Here is a 16,970-nt window from a genome sequence, read left to right as displayed (position 1 = left end):
ACATTTCGTTTATCCACCTGTTGATAGACATGTGGGTACTTCCCATGTTTGGCTAGTATGAATAATGCTATAATGAACCATCACAGAAAAGTCCTTGTGAGGACATGTGTTTTCATTTGTCTTAAGTAAATATCTAGGAATGGAACTGATGGATTGTATGGAAAGCGTATGTTTAACTTTCCATAATAATTGCCAAATTTTTTTACATATTGAGCTGGAATGTATTGAAATATTTTACATTCTCATCAACAACATATGATGTTTCCATCTCCACATCCTCACTAACACTTGGTACTGTCTCTCTTTTTCATTATAGCCCTTCTAGTGGGAATAGGATGAGTTGTGTTTTGAACAGAGAATTTATTCCAGATTTCAGTTAGTCAGAAATAGACTAAAAACTTGTGCCCCCTGCCCTACTCCACTGTATCTCTTTTTCTGAATGATCTCAGGAATGAAATTTTTCAAGATTTAAGGGCTTGTACAGCTTACATCTTATGAGCTTTTTAATTCTTTATTTTCCAATTTTCTTAATAATCTATTAATATTCACATTAATATAACTTATGTAATATCAAAGACTCTTTGAAAAGCACCTTGCAACCCCATGAATTTGGTGATGAGCAGGACAAAGCAAAACCCTTCAACTACAGATGGGCCTCCCCATACCTCTTACACTACAATGTTAAGCACCAAGATAGGGTTTTCATCCCAGCCTAAGCTCCAGTTTACATCTACTCCCCTTTATATATTAGTAATTTTGGCAGCTGTGAAACAAACCTTAGGGTTCCAAATAAGCTTGCAAGGCATTGCTAATTTTCTTTCCCTTTAACCACTTAATTCAACTTTTCTACATTTTCCATACCTTAGACACACACACACAAAAATTGATGGTGCATTGCTACTTAAAAGTCTACCCAGAAGGTAAGAAAAATACGTTATGTATGTGTGTATTTATCACATAATTGACTTCCTTTCTTGGAAGGGATTTGATTGACAGATGCTAATTTTGACTGGAGAATTTAAAATATATTGCTACACAATTGTTAGGAGAATGGTGTCAGGAAGCCACCCAAAGCAAACTGTCACATGCCACATTTAAATTAACAAAGGTATGCTTCAGCCTTCCTTCCACTAAGATACCTGTGGTGTTCTTATTGCCTGAAGGATTTTTTCAAACTTAATTACTTAATGAAATAGCCTCATCTCCTACTCTGAAAGGTTGTTACATGGCTGGCAGCCCTCAAGAGTCAGTCTGCAGTGCTTCCTGTACATATCCAGTTGTGCCATTTTTCTTTGTGGAGGTTTCTGGGGTATTAACAGGCAAGAAAGGAGAGACTGTGGCACACAGTGAGACAGAGATTCCCTGTTCTGCCAGAAAAAATCCAGTTGGTGCCAAAATAGTAGGCCTAGGACATTACCAGGATCTTGCCCTTGCAGAAATGAACAGAAATTTGATGTTCCATTTACTTCAAGACTTAAAGCTCAAGCCACAAACAAATGATAATCAATCACAAAATGAATACTTTATTATACCATGTTGAATATAGCTTTCAAATGAACAGAATGCCTCCTTTCCTCATATTAACAATTAAATACTCACCAAACTTTGTTTGGTGAATAGAGAACTAAATTTAATAGCTCTGGGAGGTTTCATCCAGTTCTTAAGACTTGACGAACCTTTGTTTCAGGGCTGCTACAACTGTGCAGTGTACAACCTGCACAATGGTATAGGTGGTCTTTCTTTCTCTTGTAAGACTGTACCAGTCATGTATCTTAACTTCTCTATCCCCTGGTGAGTCCAGGAGGACACTACTATCTGAGCCTTTAGACCCCTCAATTCCATGTTATATTTGGTGTACTAAAATCACTGATGAAGCTGCTCAATATTTTCAGAAAAGAAGCTGGTTTCTGGGTCTAAGAGATATTTATGCTCCTCTTTCTCAACCTGGATTTAATTATTTCAACACTCTGAGAGTAATCTTACGTCTTTTAGCTCTAAGTTCTAGCAGGAAGGGGAGTGATCTGCTTTCATTTCCTGTATGTACAGGCATAGGGGATTCAAAGTTCCATAGACTCCTGGTCTCTTCTGAGGTAACATGGAGAAGTGGTCATGAATAGAGGCTCTGGAGCCATCCTGCTTGGGCTGGAATCCTACTCCAAGTTTGTCCTTCTGTAAAAAGAAGCCATAATAGCACCTCACAGGATCATTATGAGGACCAAATGCGTTAATACATGTAAACTGCTACAACTGTGTCAGACACAATAACATTCAGTAGGTGATAGCTAATGTTATTTGGTTGTACTATGTTCTATTTTGTTTTATTATATTACCTTATTATTCTCCTGTATTCTATCATACTCCTCTATTAACCTATTTAATATTCCTCCCCTATTACCTGTATATTATACACCTAAATTTAGTAATAAGAAAGCAGTTTGGTGCATGTAGTTGTGCATGTATATGTATGCGTGTAAGGGTTAACTCTTTAAAGACAGCCATAAAAAAAAAGAAACTGAGAAGGGCATATTATTAGGTCCCTGTTGCTACTATAACAAATTCCTACAAACTTGTAGCTTAAAAACAACACAAATTCATAATCTTACAGTTCTGGGGATCAGCAATCTAAAAAGAGTTGGCAGGGCTGCATTCTTTCCAGCTGCTCTAGGGAAGAACCATTCCTCTCCCTTTCCAGCTTCCAGAGGCTGCACACATTCCTTGGCTTATGGCCTCATCACTCCAGCCTCTGTTTCCTCTGCTTCTGTTCACCCCTCCTTCTCTGATTCTGATCCTCCTGCTCCCTTTCCCTTATAAGAACCCTTGTGGTGACATAAGGCCACCCAAAGAATTCAGGATAATCTCCCCTCAAGATCCTTAATAACATTTGCAGTCTCTTTTAGCCTATAAGGTTATTCACAGGATCCAGGGACAGGAAGTAGACATCTTTTGGGTGTCATTATTCTGCAGAACACAAGGGAAAAGCACTGGATTATCCTTGACATCATTTGAGCCAGTGGTACACAACTGGGGGAGACTCTGCTGCCCTGAGGGGACAATGGTAATGTCTGTAGACATTCTTGGACTGTCAAAACTTGGGAGGGGAGTGCTTCTAGGCACGCTGAGTTAGTAAGGCTGCAATGCAATGGAAGACAGAGAATTTAGATTTACACGGAGAAGTGTGAGAAATTACATACAATCTCTATAACTCCATGTTTTTGACAATTTAATATGGAAATAAGAGATTAATAATATTACTCACATGTTAATAGCAGGGTTTTGAACACTGCTTTAACTTGTTATGTGTTAAATAGTGTTTGTTTTATTTTAGGTTTGGTGTAAACTTTCATAATGACTGATGCATTTATACATTTCATATACAGGCAAATTAAATTAAAGTATGTATTACAAACATCACTTACAGTATTTTATAAATATTTAACTTATAGATGCTTAGATTTAAAGTACCCAACACCAAACAGATTTCAAGATGCTCCACAGCCTTCTGTAGTATTTTATTGCTACCTTGGTATGGTTTGACTTCTATTCCCTGACTTCAAAAGATCAAAACGAGAGAAGTATATTTGCCATGACATTCCCTTCGTCGGGAGAAAGATGTAAGTTAGAACCAACTTTTTGTTAATGAAGCACTTGGGTATCAATAACTACTTTTTCCAATTCTCAAGAATTTCTGTGCATGGGTTGAATTCCATCAGTCTTTTAAAGTAATCTTTAGAACTGCTGGCGGGGGACTTAACAATGTTTCCAACAACATTTTTTCCTTTCCATCTGATCCACTCTTCTCACTGTCTCCCTTTTGTTACTGCTTTTTTCTTTCCAGGTTTCCCCTAGAGTTTTCTTCATTCTCAGCAGCTTCTAAAAGCAATAGCTCTATTTTCTATGGCAGAAAAGATTTCCTAACCAACACACAGCAGATGACTGTGTGGTGTGTGTCTATGGATGTGAAGACTCACATTCATAAGATGTGAGTTTCATCTTCACTTTCCTTCCCCAGGAATAACAGGAACTATGCATATGGAGTATTCTAACAGCTTGTGAACAGACAGAGCAGAATGAAGAAAACCACACCGCGAATCAGCAACATTGTTTACCACTGAAACTATTTCTATTGTATACATTTCTCTACAAGGATACATTTCTGCAAGGAACTTTACATTTGGTATGATTTCTAAGCTACAATTAAAGGATACACACATTTTAATGAGTTGAAACTTGCCAAGCACTATAAAGAAAGCCAAAGCCCTGTCCTAAACATTAAGTCTCATCTAAGCTTCCAGATTCCAAATATCACATTGTTAGTTGGGGTGGCTACCACTAGAGGAACCTGCCCAGATCTCTATGCTTGTCGTTTTCTTCAAAAATAAAATGCAAGAAAAAAGAAAACAGAAAATGAGAGGGAGAAGAAAAGAGAGAGTGAGAAAGAACCTATATAGACTGACACACACTGAGTGTGTTAAGGATAGAGAGACATGCAGACAATTAGAGGTCAATATGTACATGGGGGTTTCTGGAAACAGGACAGGTATGAACATGTAATTGGACAGGTGGTAGAGAGGAAGGAGGGTAAGAACTTGGGGAAGGAGTAAAGGGTAACTCTGACAACTTGGGCACATACCACCTCTGGCACAGTGACCCTGGATTCTCCCAGCCAAGATACCTGTACAGCTATTTCCCTGGGGAATAAGGAAACTTCTTTTGTTTCTGGGAAAGCTCTTGGGTGGGCAACAGCCTGTTAGTATGTTAGGCAGCAAATGGCTGATGTCCCAAGAAGCTGCCCGCGTGTCCCAGGTGTACTGAGTGCGCTGAGATCCAGAACTACCACACCACAAAATCAAAAAGCAATACAGGAACACAAATGTCACATGTTCAGGGTATTAGACCATAACCTAAAATCCCAAGATATTTTGCCATCAGTATTTTGCAAAGGGCAGTGAATAACAAAAATCCAGAAAAGAATATGCACTAGAAAATGGTTAAAAATCATTGAGGACCAGTTATTTCTCGGAAGAAATGTGACCTCAGAAAGAAGCTGACTTCAACAGCTCTATACCCTTCTCTTTTCCCTCCTCAGACTCTTACTTTCCTTCTGCTCTAATTCTTCATGTCCTCCTAACAGCCCTTACACCTCTTCTATTCTTCTGGGAATTCAAACATTCCAAAGCTTCGGCTACCACCCCCCGGCAGATCCTGAGACGCCCCATGCGTGATCTTCTGACGACCCATCTCTGCCTTGCTGCTGTCACCTCCACTTGGATATTGCCTCTGGCTAAGACCCAGCATATCCAAATCCATATTAATCCCATCCCTCCCTAAAACAGACGGACCTCCTAGCTTCTCTATTTCTGTGTGTGCTAAATCCCTTAGGTTTTAAAACTTGGCATTGTTCATAACATTCACATCTCTCCTTTCCAAGTTAGTTCTACGGAGCCATGCCGTTCTCCCTTCGTGTCTCAGAGCTTCTCTTCCCACCACAGGCTGACCTCCTCAACCCACACCTGCATTCCAGGAGCAGCTCCTCCCTGCCTCCTCTCTCTGGCTATCTCTTTTCACTCAGTTCATCAAGCCTAGTCCTCCCAAAATTATCTTCCAACTTCTACCTTAACCAGGTGATCCGTTTAGGAAAATAATCCATTTTTTCCTTTATTACAACGTCAAAGCTAAACATGGATTTCCAAAGCTCTCTATGATATGCCCTATCACTCAAAGGCTACATTTTCACTGATTCTCAACCCCATGATTTATTCCTATTATTCTCTCTCCTTGTTTGGAATTCTCTCTTCTGTATACCTCCACTTCTAAATCCTAGGCCTGCTTCAGGGCTTCTCCCAAATTCCAACTTCCCCTCCTGGCTTTACATGACTACATGTCACTCCTTTCTTAGTTCTCACCCCTCTAAGGATTTACATTGAGAAATTTAGCAATGATATAATGTTTACAATTTCAGTGTATTGATTTTCTTACTCCAACTACATGGCAAGCTCCATAAAGCTAAAGATATAATTCTCTACTGCCCTACCATATACTCTAGGGCTAAGAAGAGTGATTCCTTTTTAGAATAAACAAGTTAATTAATCTACTACTTAAATGCATTTGGGTTTTCCTTGACTATATATATGTGATCTATAATGAATAAAAGTATAAACAAAGCAAATGTAGAAGTGTATCTATTAGCATTTGATTTTTCAATGTTATACATAAGTATAAAACTATTAAATTTAAAAACCATCTTCTTACCTGATTTTATGCAGTCTGACGACTTGCAAATACCATCTAGAAAAATGAGGGTATATGCATAAATATTTGCAATACATTTTTCTAATTTCTCCCTATCTTTTGTTCTTTTAAAAACTGCCAATTAAAAAATCAATTTCTTAAAGGAAGAACTAAACCCTGACCATTGCATATCATTGTCAGTAGTTAGAAAAAATATAGAGAGGAATAAGATGGGCAAATCCTAAATTTAAAATTGTCATCATTAAGGAAAAAATGTATTTATTATATTATCTTTACCCACAAGGCTCTAGGTCTATTAAATTGAAATAACCAGCTGTCTTAGTCTGGTAATCATTTTTTTTTTCCCTCATTAAGGGACCAATCTTTTCTAATTCTTATTGTGAAAATATTCTATGACTCAAAACAGACCTCCTCTTAAATTCCAATAGAGCCCTTTAGAATTTCAATGACACAACAAATGTGACTAATTGAAGTTGGCCGTAAAATTGAGCATACTTTAATTAAATAAAATTATATATTAGAATCCTCATAAAATAAGCATGAGTTCACTAAATATACTTGGTAACTCATAACTTAGCTCAAACATAAAAGACACTGTACTTATGTCAAAGTTAATTGTTTTGACATATTGATGTTACATTTTATAAATGAATCTTTTTATCACCATCTTTAAATGCATCTCTCCTTAACACATTCATTTGGTAGATTGGAAAAGCCTAAGATGAAGATTTTACTCTTCTCCGCATTTATGGGTGCACGGGTGTGGGAATAACTCACCATCATAGGTCGCATAGAGTGCTATCATTGTCACAGCGATGATGGTGAGGAGCAGGACAAGGACAGAGAGGCTGATCTCCAACGGGGTCCATCGCTGTTTCTTCTTTGGCTTCGGAATGTTGATATCAGTTATATCCATCTGACTTTCTGATCTGCCCATCACCTAAAATCTGCAAAGATTTTTAAAAATACTTTTAAATACTAATAGTAATTAATTAAGAAGTAGGTAAAAAGAAGAGGGAATATATAAATGATTTCCCACCTGCTTAATGTGGCTGAATAAAAGTAAAAGATGAGTTTATTTTAGTGAAGAAATAAAAATTCTGGTTGAAAGTCAAACTTTTGATTCTGAAAGCAGAGAGTACAGAGGCAGATGAATTTAACAGGTCCTCACCACAACCTTTTGTTTGGTTTTAAATACATCACTGAAGATCCAAGTGAAATTAGACAAGGACACCTGGTTATATCCTCATGGAGGATTCCTTCAGCAGTCCACAAACAAGGGAGTGCAGTGCCATCACTAAGGGAAGTTTTAAAAACCCTTAGACAGTGCCAAAGGTGAATTTTATAACTTGCTCCAGTGGCTCCCTTCATAAGCTTGGAAATGAATGACTAATACTTTGGGGTTTTGACTAAGCAATAATTTGAAATATGGATACAGATAAAAACAAAAGTAACAAACACATGTGATAGTTTATTTTTAGTCTTAAAAACAACCATTATTTTTACAGTTCAACTACTGCTGATATGGATACCTATCAACTGGTTAGACAATATTCTGCAAATGGTCACTCACTGGACCAAAAGTCAGTGGTTGAGACTTTGAGATGAAAGATATGAATCATAATCAACATTTCATTATGCAACTGAAGAAGAAAAAATATACAGCTAAAAAATTCTATCTTACAGGTCAGGGTAGCAACTGTTAAGACACTTATTTAACATATTTAAATTAATAGTAATACTTTTACTAATTACAACTGACATTTATTGAGTACACTTCATGTGTCAGCCACAGTTCTTTATGTGTATTAATTCATTTAATCTTTGTAAGGTGGATATGAATATTCCAATTCTACCCCGTAGGAAACTGGGACACAATATAGTTAGGCTACACAACTAGTAAGTATTCTTTACAAAGAATACATTTGGTTACTCCATGAAATAAAATTGTATCATCATACAATAAAAGCTACTTTAGATCTTATTGCAGAAGTTTGGAGAGTGGGTGGGGTGAGAAGAATTAAGGTGATATAAACCTAAATACTAAAATTAATTATGTTTCTTTTAAAGTCCTAGTGACTATTGGCCATCCACCAAAACATAGACTATTTTTCTCCCTGACTGTAGAAAAGGTAAACTAACAGATTAGCTATTCATAGCATGATACAAATTAAACATATAATTTAGTTCCTAGATGAAGTGACTACTCAGAAATGCTCTTATAGTAAAAGATCTTGGTTGAATACACACAATTCCCTATCAGTATGTCTTGGGGGAACTGAGGAACAGGATAAAGTGGAAACAAATTCTACATTTGAAGCAGATCCAGCCGATCACTAGAAATTTATCTCCCCAGTGAGTTATTAATAATTGAACCACAACTGGACTTTAGAGTTTTAGATACAAAGTCTTAAGCATGCTGTCCCCTTGATTACATGAGGCTGTAACCAAGGACAGACTATCAAATAAAAATATTTTATTAGACCATGAAAACCGTGTCTGCTCAATAAAAGTGGGAGGTAATATAACTGAATGTTAAAATGCCTTACTTAATGGTTATGTAACTCATGTGGGCTCAGTCACAGCCTCCGGGGTTATGATATGGAATTGCATTGATCGTGGTCCTCACATTTTTAATACGAGTGGTGATCAGCAGAGGCAAAGACAGGACCAAATTTGATACTTAGACACCATGCAGAGGTAAACAATAAAAAGAATAATTTTCCCAGTTCCCATAGAAGAATTTTAGAATTACCTAAAGCACATCTGAATATTAACCATATTTCTCTTTATTGAGCATTTTTCTACCTTGTTCTAATATTTCAGAAGACAATTTGAAGAATATTATATTATATTCAATCCTATTATAAAATGGCCCACTTCTCTTTTTAGTTCTTTCTAAGCAACAATCAGTTTCTCTAGTAAAACTTAGGGTCAGGAACCAGTGCAGCCACAGGGTTAAAGTAAAGATGCTCTTTGGCACCACTGGGCTTCTGACATCCAGGAAACCTATTAAGTGTTTTAAACTAGAAAAACATGCAGGCATGTCTTTCTCCCTTCTGGGTTACTTTCCTTGGCTTCTTCTCCTTACCCTGGAGATTGGGGTACTGAGGCAGCTGGGCTATTTATGGCTCTGCATCTAAGCTGGCAGAAAGTATAGGGAAATGAAGGCCGTGAGTGAAGCTGTTGAGTCCTTCTACCTGAAGCAGAAGAATATCATCTTTGAATCACCAGCAGACTGTTCACCTGCCCCTCTTGTAGATGTTCTGCAAACTTATAAAGTCTTTTGCTCCTAAGTAGCACTTTTGAAGAGCACTGAGCAGAAGTAAAAATGATGCAAGTTTAACCTAATTAACTTTGTCATTCATTTCCAGCTAATGCCTGTGGATTCACTATTTTTGCTTAAGGAAATAGGGATCAGAATCTTGAACCTCAAGATGAAACATATCACCAATCCCTAAACACTTGAATATCTAACTCAACCACACTGAACCCCATTTTACAGAGGAGAGGAAAGGGGGTGATCACAAAAGAACACAGAAAAATTATAAGGTTGATACTTGCAGTCCCTCACGAAGCAGGACATGCAAAACCTATCTACATCCTTAAAATATTTTGCCTCATTTGGAGATATGTTAGAAAACTTCAACCAAAAAGTAGACACTCTCACAGGAGAGAACAGAGAAATAGAAAATCTAACCCAACATGAAGACTGCAAACTTCAGCTTGACAACATCACTAAAAGAATAAATGATTATTTTGCTTAAGTACAAACTGAATTTCAAAGTGGTATAAAGCCACAGTTATACCAATTGAGCATAGTCATCACATTGTCAAATCAAAGAACCTAGAGAGTAACTGGTTTGATAAAGGGAAGTCTCAAGTCCTGAGCAATTTTCATCTTCACAGCAAGTCCCAAGAGTTCCCTATGCAGTTACAATTTGTATTACAGAAACTGAGGCACAGGAAGCAGGGAAAACAGTTTCCAGATTTAAACTGTTGCTGCAGAGGCTGAGGAGACAGGTACTCAAAAGGAATCATCTCCTTGTTTCCCAGGACATAATTTGTAGGTGTTCCCTGGCGCCTGGAAATAGAGTTCTGGACACTAAGTCCCAGTGACATTACTCCCGTATGCACTGTAGCTTTTCAACAAAAGTCAGTCACAGCACCGAGTTCAAGGAACAATCTGACTTTTTTTTTTTTCAAGTGCTGGAACCCAGCAATAATGCTGAAAACGAAGAAGTCACTGGCCTTCATAGCTGATCTCCCAATTAGCAGCTTCTAAATGCTGATACTGCAAGTCAGGTACTACTTTTCAGTTTATTAAAATCATCATCTGCATCACATACGGGGGAGGCAAGGCTTAATCAAGTGGCTAGAGGCATGTTCAGTTGCATTTACCCTTATTTTCAAATAATTCAAATACATTGAGTCCGACTAAGTAAGGAAAGTTTCATCTACACAAGAACTCCCTCTACTCCCGCCGGGCAACCCTGTGTGATTTAAGCACATTATCAGCATAAATTACATAACAGGAAACTAAGGTTAAAAGCAAGATGAAGAGGTGGGAAAATGAAAAGATTTTCAGGTTAAGAAGAGTAAAAATAGAAAAATGAGTTACAAATGAGGAGAAAATGAGACAGAAAACAAAATGAAAACAAACCTTGGCTTTAAAAAAGAAAAAGAAAAAGAAAAAGAAAATCAGTGTCTGTAGCGCGGAATGGCAAATTCCCAGCCCCAAGTCAGCCCCGCTGCAATCTGGTAGCGCCGACCTCGGGAACTAAGCACAACTCCCCAAGGCGGAGGCTGCAGGGAGCTCCGGGAACGGACCTAGAGCCGACCTGACATCACTCGCAGAGCCCTCCTCCAGGTCGCCCTCTCTGCCCCTTCCCTCCCTCGCGAGGTCCCAGACGCGGCGCCCCGCAGGGCACGCCTCCCTCTCCCACCGCTGCGGGGTCCCGGGCGCAGCGACGGCGCCGGGCCGGAGCCGCTGACCTGCTCGGTGCGCCTCGGGGCCAGCCTCTCCGCTCGGCCGCCTCTGCCCTCCCCGGGCCGGCCCCACCGGCTCCCACCGGCCCGGGCTCTCGCGCCCTTCGGACGGACCCCAGCCCCCAGCTCCCCGGGGCCGGTACGCTCTCCCGGGACTCACCGGTGGGACTGGGGAGAAGTTGGAGGCTGCCGAGCAGACACATCCGACCAATGAGAGCGCAGGGCCGGGCGCGGAGCCCCGCCGAGCGCCGGTCGGTCCGTGCGTCCTCCCAGGCGCGCCCCGATCGGCGCGGGCTCCGGGCGGCAGGCTGCGCGCCGAGCCGAGGCCGGACTCCGGGGAGGTTCCGGGCCCGCCTCGGCCCGGGCCCGGGGGCGGCAGGGAAGCGGCACCCGGGGAGACTCACCGTGGCCTCTCAGCAAATCCCGCGCCGGGAGTTGGGCCGCTGCTCCCGCCTGCGCTCGGTCAAGCTTCTCCACTTGCACATCTCCGCGCCCCGCGCGTCTCGGCGCTCACCCCCCGCCTCGCCGCCGCAGGACCAGCGAGCCGAGCAGTTCCCCGGGTGACCTGAAGGTTTCCGCTAGGTCTCCCAAGCCCTGTCACTCCGAGTGCCGGGGCGGGCGGCGGGGGGTGACGGGGAACCCCAGTCCCCACCTCACGCTTTCCCAAAGGGTTTTGCCAAACATTCTTGAAATTGCTTTGCTTCGGGGCTTTCAAGAAAACAATGCATTGCCTCTTCAAGATTCTTAAGAAGGTCCTATTTCTCTTCTCAGTGAACCTGAGACAAAAATGATTCTTTTTCTCATACTCTTCTTTCGCTCGCTTTCTCCTCTTTCTCCCTTCACCCAAGCTTGCTTCCTTTCTCATTATTTAATTTCCGTCCTTCACTTTTGCCTTTCTCTCTCTCTTCTCTTCCCCGACCCCTCTCTCCCTTTTTCCTTCTCTCCTTCCTGTCTTTCCCCCCTCCCTCTTTGCTTTCTCTCTCTTCTCTTTCTTCCCTTATTTTTCTTTTTCTTGGTGAGACCAGTAGGAAGACAAGAGCTACATTCTGTGCTACAACTCTCCCCTCCCGCCTCCTGACTCGAGGTAATCTGTAATGTGTGCACCCGATGACTTGGGGATGCGAAGTGAGAGAGACCGAGAAAAGTAAGCTAAACTGTGTCTCTTTAGCTTTAATGTTTCTGGACTCTAAGTCATTTTAAATGCATTTAATGCAGCACAAATATTTTAAACAGAAAATGTGCCTTTGAAAGTAATAGGATAACCTTGCAGTTCATATAAGACATGTATGTGATTCCTTCTCAAGAAGATTAAAAAAACAAACAAAAACTTTTTACACAAAGTGGATTCCTCTGTAAAAGCTGCCTTGAGCAGCTATAAAAGTCAAGGAGCTCAGAAGAACTGAATTTCCCCTAATTTTTTTTTGCTTTCATGATTTTTAGTTCAATTATTCAATGCCAAGTATATAGGTAGTTTTCACGTTGATCCTTTTCTTCTTTTGAATCACAGGTAATTGCAAACACACATACACATACACACACGCTGGGAAATTCATTCTGAAATACAGGTGGGTTTTCCTGAACTTGCAATGATGTGTTTGTAACATCAAAATGTCTCCCTCCTTGAAAGGAGAGACCCTTAAAAGTGACAAATTTTACATCCTTTTAATTTGTAGAAGAAACTGGAGAACAAGCAGAAAAAGTGATACTTGGTAATGAAATAGTAAATGGAATACAATGGAGACATATTTTAAAAAGTTAAAACAATCATTATATAATTAGATGAATATAGAGAAATCTAGTTTATCAACTTCGAAAGTACTCTCTCCGTATCTATAACTATGGTTTACTCTTTTGATGAATGTTGCAGACACCACTTGCATCAGCTCTAAAATATGGATGTAGTTACCTCACAAATGAGCATAAGGAGTTTGGCTAAGTTAAAACCACTGGGAAGAGTTCAGCTAGAATTTGAACACAGTTCATTTGGACTCAAATGCTGAGTTACTGTTATCCTCATTTTACAGAAAGTATTGAAGCACAGTAAGATGATTTAATAAAATTCATTCTGTGAGAAATCTAGATCTAACACTTCAGTGCTTAATTTTTATTACTTTTCAGCTAAATTACAAAAATGTTATTTCAATCAACATGAATTAAAATGAATTAGAAAACTCTTCTTTTCAATGTAGCTGGCCCTCTATTTCTTCTTATGGAGCCATGTGCATTAAAAATTTAATACATTTCTTCTGATTAACATAGTAATGAATGTTGGTTGTGTCTTGGTCAGAATAATCTCCAAATTTGCATATCAACAGGAAATGAAGGTTAAACTCATATGCTTGGTCTTAATTTTTCTATTTAAACTTTACAAGCTAGATTCTGTTTTCCAATTTGTACAAATATTTTAAACAGAAAATGTGCCTTTGAAAGTAATAGGATAACCTTGCAGTTCAGAAGTATCTTATTGCCAATAGAAAATAAGATGGTTGGATTTGTTTATAGTATCTCTAAACTTAGAGCTGAAATTTGAAAAAAAAAAGGTAATTTATTTAAACTTTTAAAAAATAAAGATTTGTTACTGGAAACTTTTCAGACAATTCAGTTATAAGCATATATCATATTTAATTCTATCTTGTTGCAAGAGAAAAAATAAACCCTGCCGGAAGCTGATTCAAAGATTCACTGTTGATAGGGATATTTTACAAGGAAAAAAAATAGTGGATATAGAGTATACAGCAAAAGAAAAAAAACGCATGAAGTTATTTTTAGATTCTGCCTTTCAGCTGATAGTCAAGAGTGTGTGTTTCCCACAAGAAGTCTTAATCTCATTAAAGTTCACCAGAAAGTTAAGGATTTTATCAGGTATGGTAAATCTCTTCCAAGAGGTTATGCAAGTTTGAGAAGATTTCTTTCTTAAGAAATCTAATAAAACCCCAGAAGGAAACTCAGAAACCTGAGGTTTACAGACATTGTCCAAGGTCATGCACTTTGGGGAGTCATAGGGATGGAGGAGAAAGAAGTCCTCCTGGCTTAACACAAACTTATTAAGAGTGAAACGCATGGGTTCTGTCAAGGTGCAGAGTAGTTCCCTAGAAGCTGTCTTTGTAGGCAACATTTAGAAATGCTTGATAAAGTATATGTTAAAGGCCCTTTAAATGAACCAGCCAGCCAGCAAGAAAGTGAAGGAAAACCTCAGAAGCTAAAAATAGAGAGAGCCGGAGATCCAGAGGGTTTGTGAGTGCTGAAGATGGTGCTGCCCTAAAGCATCTACGTGTCTTGGAGGCCTCACCAAATGTAGGTGAGTGAGAGCATTGGTTTTATCAAGACTTTTATACAAAGTCTTGTCTAAAGCAAGGTGAAAATACAGAATGGAGATTTCTACATAAAGCTGACCACGGAAAAGAAACGTCTGTAGTGAAAAGGTGAACTGGAAAAAATTTAAAACAAAACTCAAACCCATTCTCACCACAACCCTCCCCTGCCCCCAACCCCACTCCCACATAAATATATTTTCTTTTTTCAGCCTTGACTCAGGCAGGTAAATTTACACCAAAAAGTTTCCAGTGAAAATTCATGATCAGAGCAGACTTAAGATGGATGTAGGGCTAGGATTTATACTAATTATGTGGCCTGAGAAATCCCAAGTTAAAAATTTATAGTAAAGTGGTCCCAGCTAGACTGTGCCAAACAAAAATTGAGAGAATTATTACCACCTGACTCTCACTAAAGGAACTTATTGAGAATGGATTCATGAAATAAAATGATACTAGATAGAACTGACATTCAAGAAGGAATGTTAAGCAAACAGTATAATAACAACATAGGTAAATCTAAGCAATCATTGGCTAAAAAAGGTATGGGGTTGAAAAGAGTAATTGAAATACTGGACAATGGTAGTACCTGACTTGGGAAAGTGTTTTTTAGAGTTAAGACACTAAAGTACTTCCTTATGGTGTTGGAAAGGAGGATAATGATATTGACTAACTTTAGTTTTATTAATTATGCATGTAGTAACCACTAAAAGAATAGAAATATAGTACACATAAGGTCAAATATTGCAGAAAAAACAAGGCAATCTGAAGGAAAATAAGGAAAGAGAAAAAATGAAATATTAGAAAAGGACATACATAAAGTACAAAATAAGATGGTAGAAATAAATCGATATATATTATTCACAATAAATATAATTAGACCTAATTCTCCAATTAGAAGACAAAGATTGTAATATAATAAATAAACAAAATCCAGTTATCTTCTGTTTGAGACACACCTAAAACATAAGACTATGGAATGGTTGAAAGTAGAATGATGGGAAAAGATCTATCAAACTAATATTAACCAAAAGAAAGCAGTGGAACATTATTGTAATCAGACAAAATAGACTTTAATTTTACCAAAAAGAGAGGAACCAATTCAATGGGGTGATAGAATTTTCAATTTGATTACATCCAGTAGCATAAATTAAATGTGTACTGCAAAGAATGAGAGAACTACAAGAGGAAATTGATAATTCACCATGATAATGGGTGATTTTAATACACTTATCTCAGTATTTGATAAAGCATATGCACAAATCAGTAAGGACATCAGTATTATGGTTGGAGCAATCCAATCCAGGGAGGTCTCCCTGCACACTTGGTGAGACCTGTACCCAGGAGAGGGTTCTTGACTGATCAAGAAAGAATTCAAGAACAAGTTGGACGAGAATAGGTAAGGAAGGAATTCATTAAAGTGTGAGTAATACTGAATGACAGCAGCCATGTAGGCAGCAGAGAACTAGAAAGAACAGAGGGAAGAAAGGGAAGTTCACTGAACTCCTCCCCAGCATAGGGCAAATCCCTTGCCAACTCCTGAAGCCAGGGTCACCTGGCATCCTGTATCCACTTGAATGTTCACTTTGAGGGAACTAAACTCCTACCACCCTAGGATTTGGGGGAGCTGTGGAGTACTAGATGGAGTGAGATTATGTTCTGAGAACTTCCTAAAGCAAAGAAAGGAGATTTCCAGGCAGGCTACTAAAAAGCATTATTGTATAGCTACAGTCCCATCCAGGTCACCCTGGGGTGAGGGGATCTTGCCAGCCCAAATCAGAGATCTCAGTAATACTTCCCTACATGTTTGAAGTAGAACACAGAGAGAAAAGACTTATATTTAAATCTATAAAATTGAATGAAGTAGCAAAGTAAAAAAGATACTTAACATTGGGAAAAGGGGTTTCTTATTAATCTCCTCAGAGGCTTGGGAGAGTACAGAGACAAAATGCAGTAAGCTGAGCAGCAAGAAGGTTTTCTTTAGGTCAAGTACACAATTGAAAAAGGGGAATACAGGCAGCCTCAGAAGAAAGGTGCACTTAAAATCTTAGGATTTGGGTTTTTAAGGATTTCAAGAATGGGTCAAGGGCCCAAGGGGGCATAAGCTGACTACGGTCTCATGATGTCTATCTCTGGTGAGAGACATGTCATCATTCATAGTTCTCTAGATATTCTCTAAGATAAACTTTACACAAGGAATTTATCATCTTGCTCTTCTCTGAGATAGGGGTTACCCTCAAGCAATGGAAAATACCACTTAGGTATACTTTTCCTGACTAAAGATAGGGTCAGTTGTGGCTGAGTACCATAAAGTATGTTAGGAATCTTACATCTTAACTCCATGGTGTTTTTTTTTTTTTGAGAGGGCATCTCTCATGTTTATTGATCAAATGGTTGTTAACAACAATAAAATTCTGTATA

General features: G+C 38.9%; 1 protein-coding gene across 5 annotated transcripts in view; it reads right to left on the bottom strand.

Moving 5' to 3' along the window:
• MME (membrane metalloendopeptidase) overlaps nt 1–12,105 on the bottom strand; it is a 95,382-nt gene extending 83,277 nt beyond the window's left edge. The window contains exons 1-4 of one of the 5 annotated variants that reach the window (XM_036904151.2): nt 11,643–12,105; nt 7,289–7,374; nt 7,027–7,196; nt 6,250–6,285 (exon numbers count right to left, since the gene is read on the bottom strand). In XM_036904151.2, coding sequence (XP_036760046.2) covers nt 6,250–6,285; nt 7,027–7,186 — 196 coding nt within the window. In that variant the 5' untranslated portion in view covers nt 7,187–7,196; nt 7,289–7,374; nt 11,643–12,105. The other 4 variants (XM_036904149.2, XM_036904148.2, XM_036904153.2 and 1 more) reach the window with 4 other exon arrangements.
• Nucleotides 12,106–16,970: the final 4,865 nt, after the last annotated feature.

Source organism: Manis pentadactyla, chromosome 1, assembly GCF_030020395.1.
Source record: "Manis pentadactyla isolate mManPen7 chromosome 1, mManPen7.hap1, whole genome shotgun sequence".
NCBI lineage: Eukaryota > Metazoa > Chordata > Mammalia > Pholidota > Manidae > Manis > Manis pentadactyla.
This window is presented reverse-complemented; position numbering and strand designations above follow the sequence as displayed.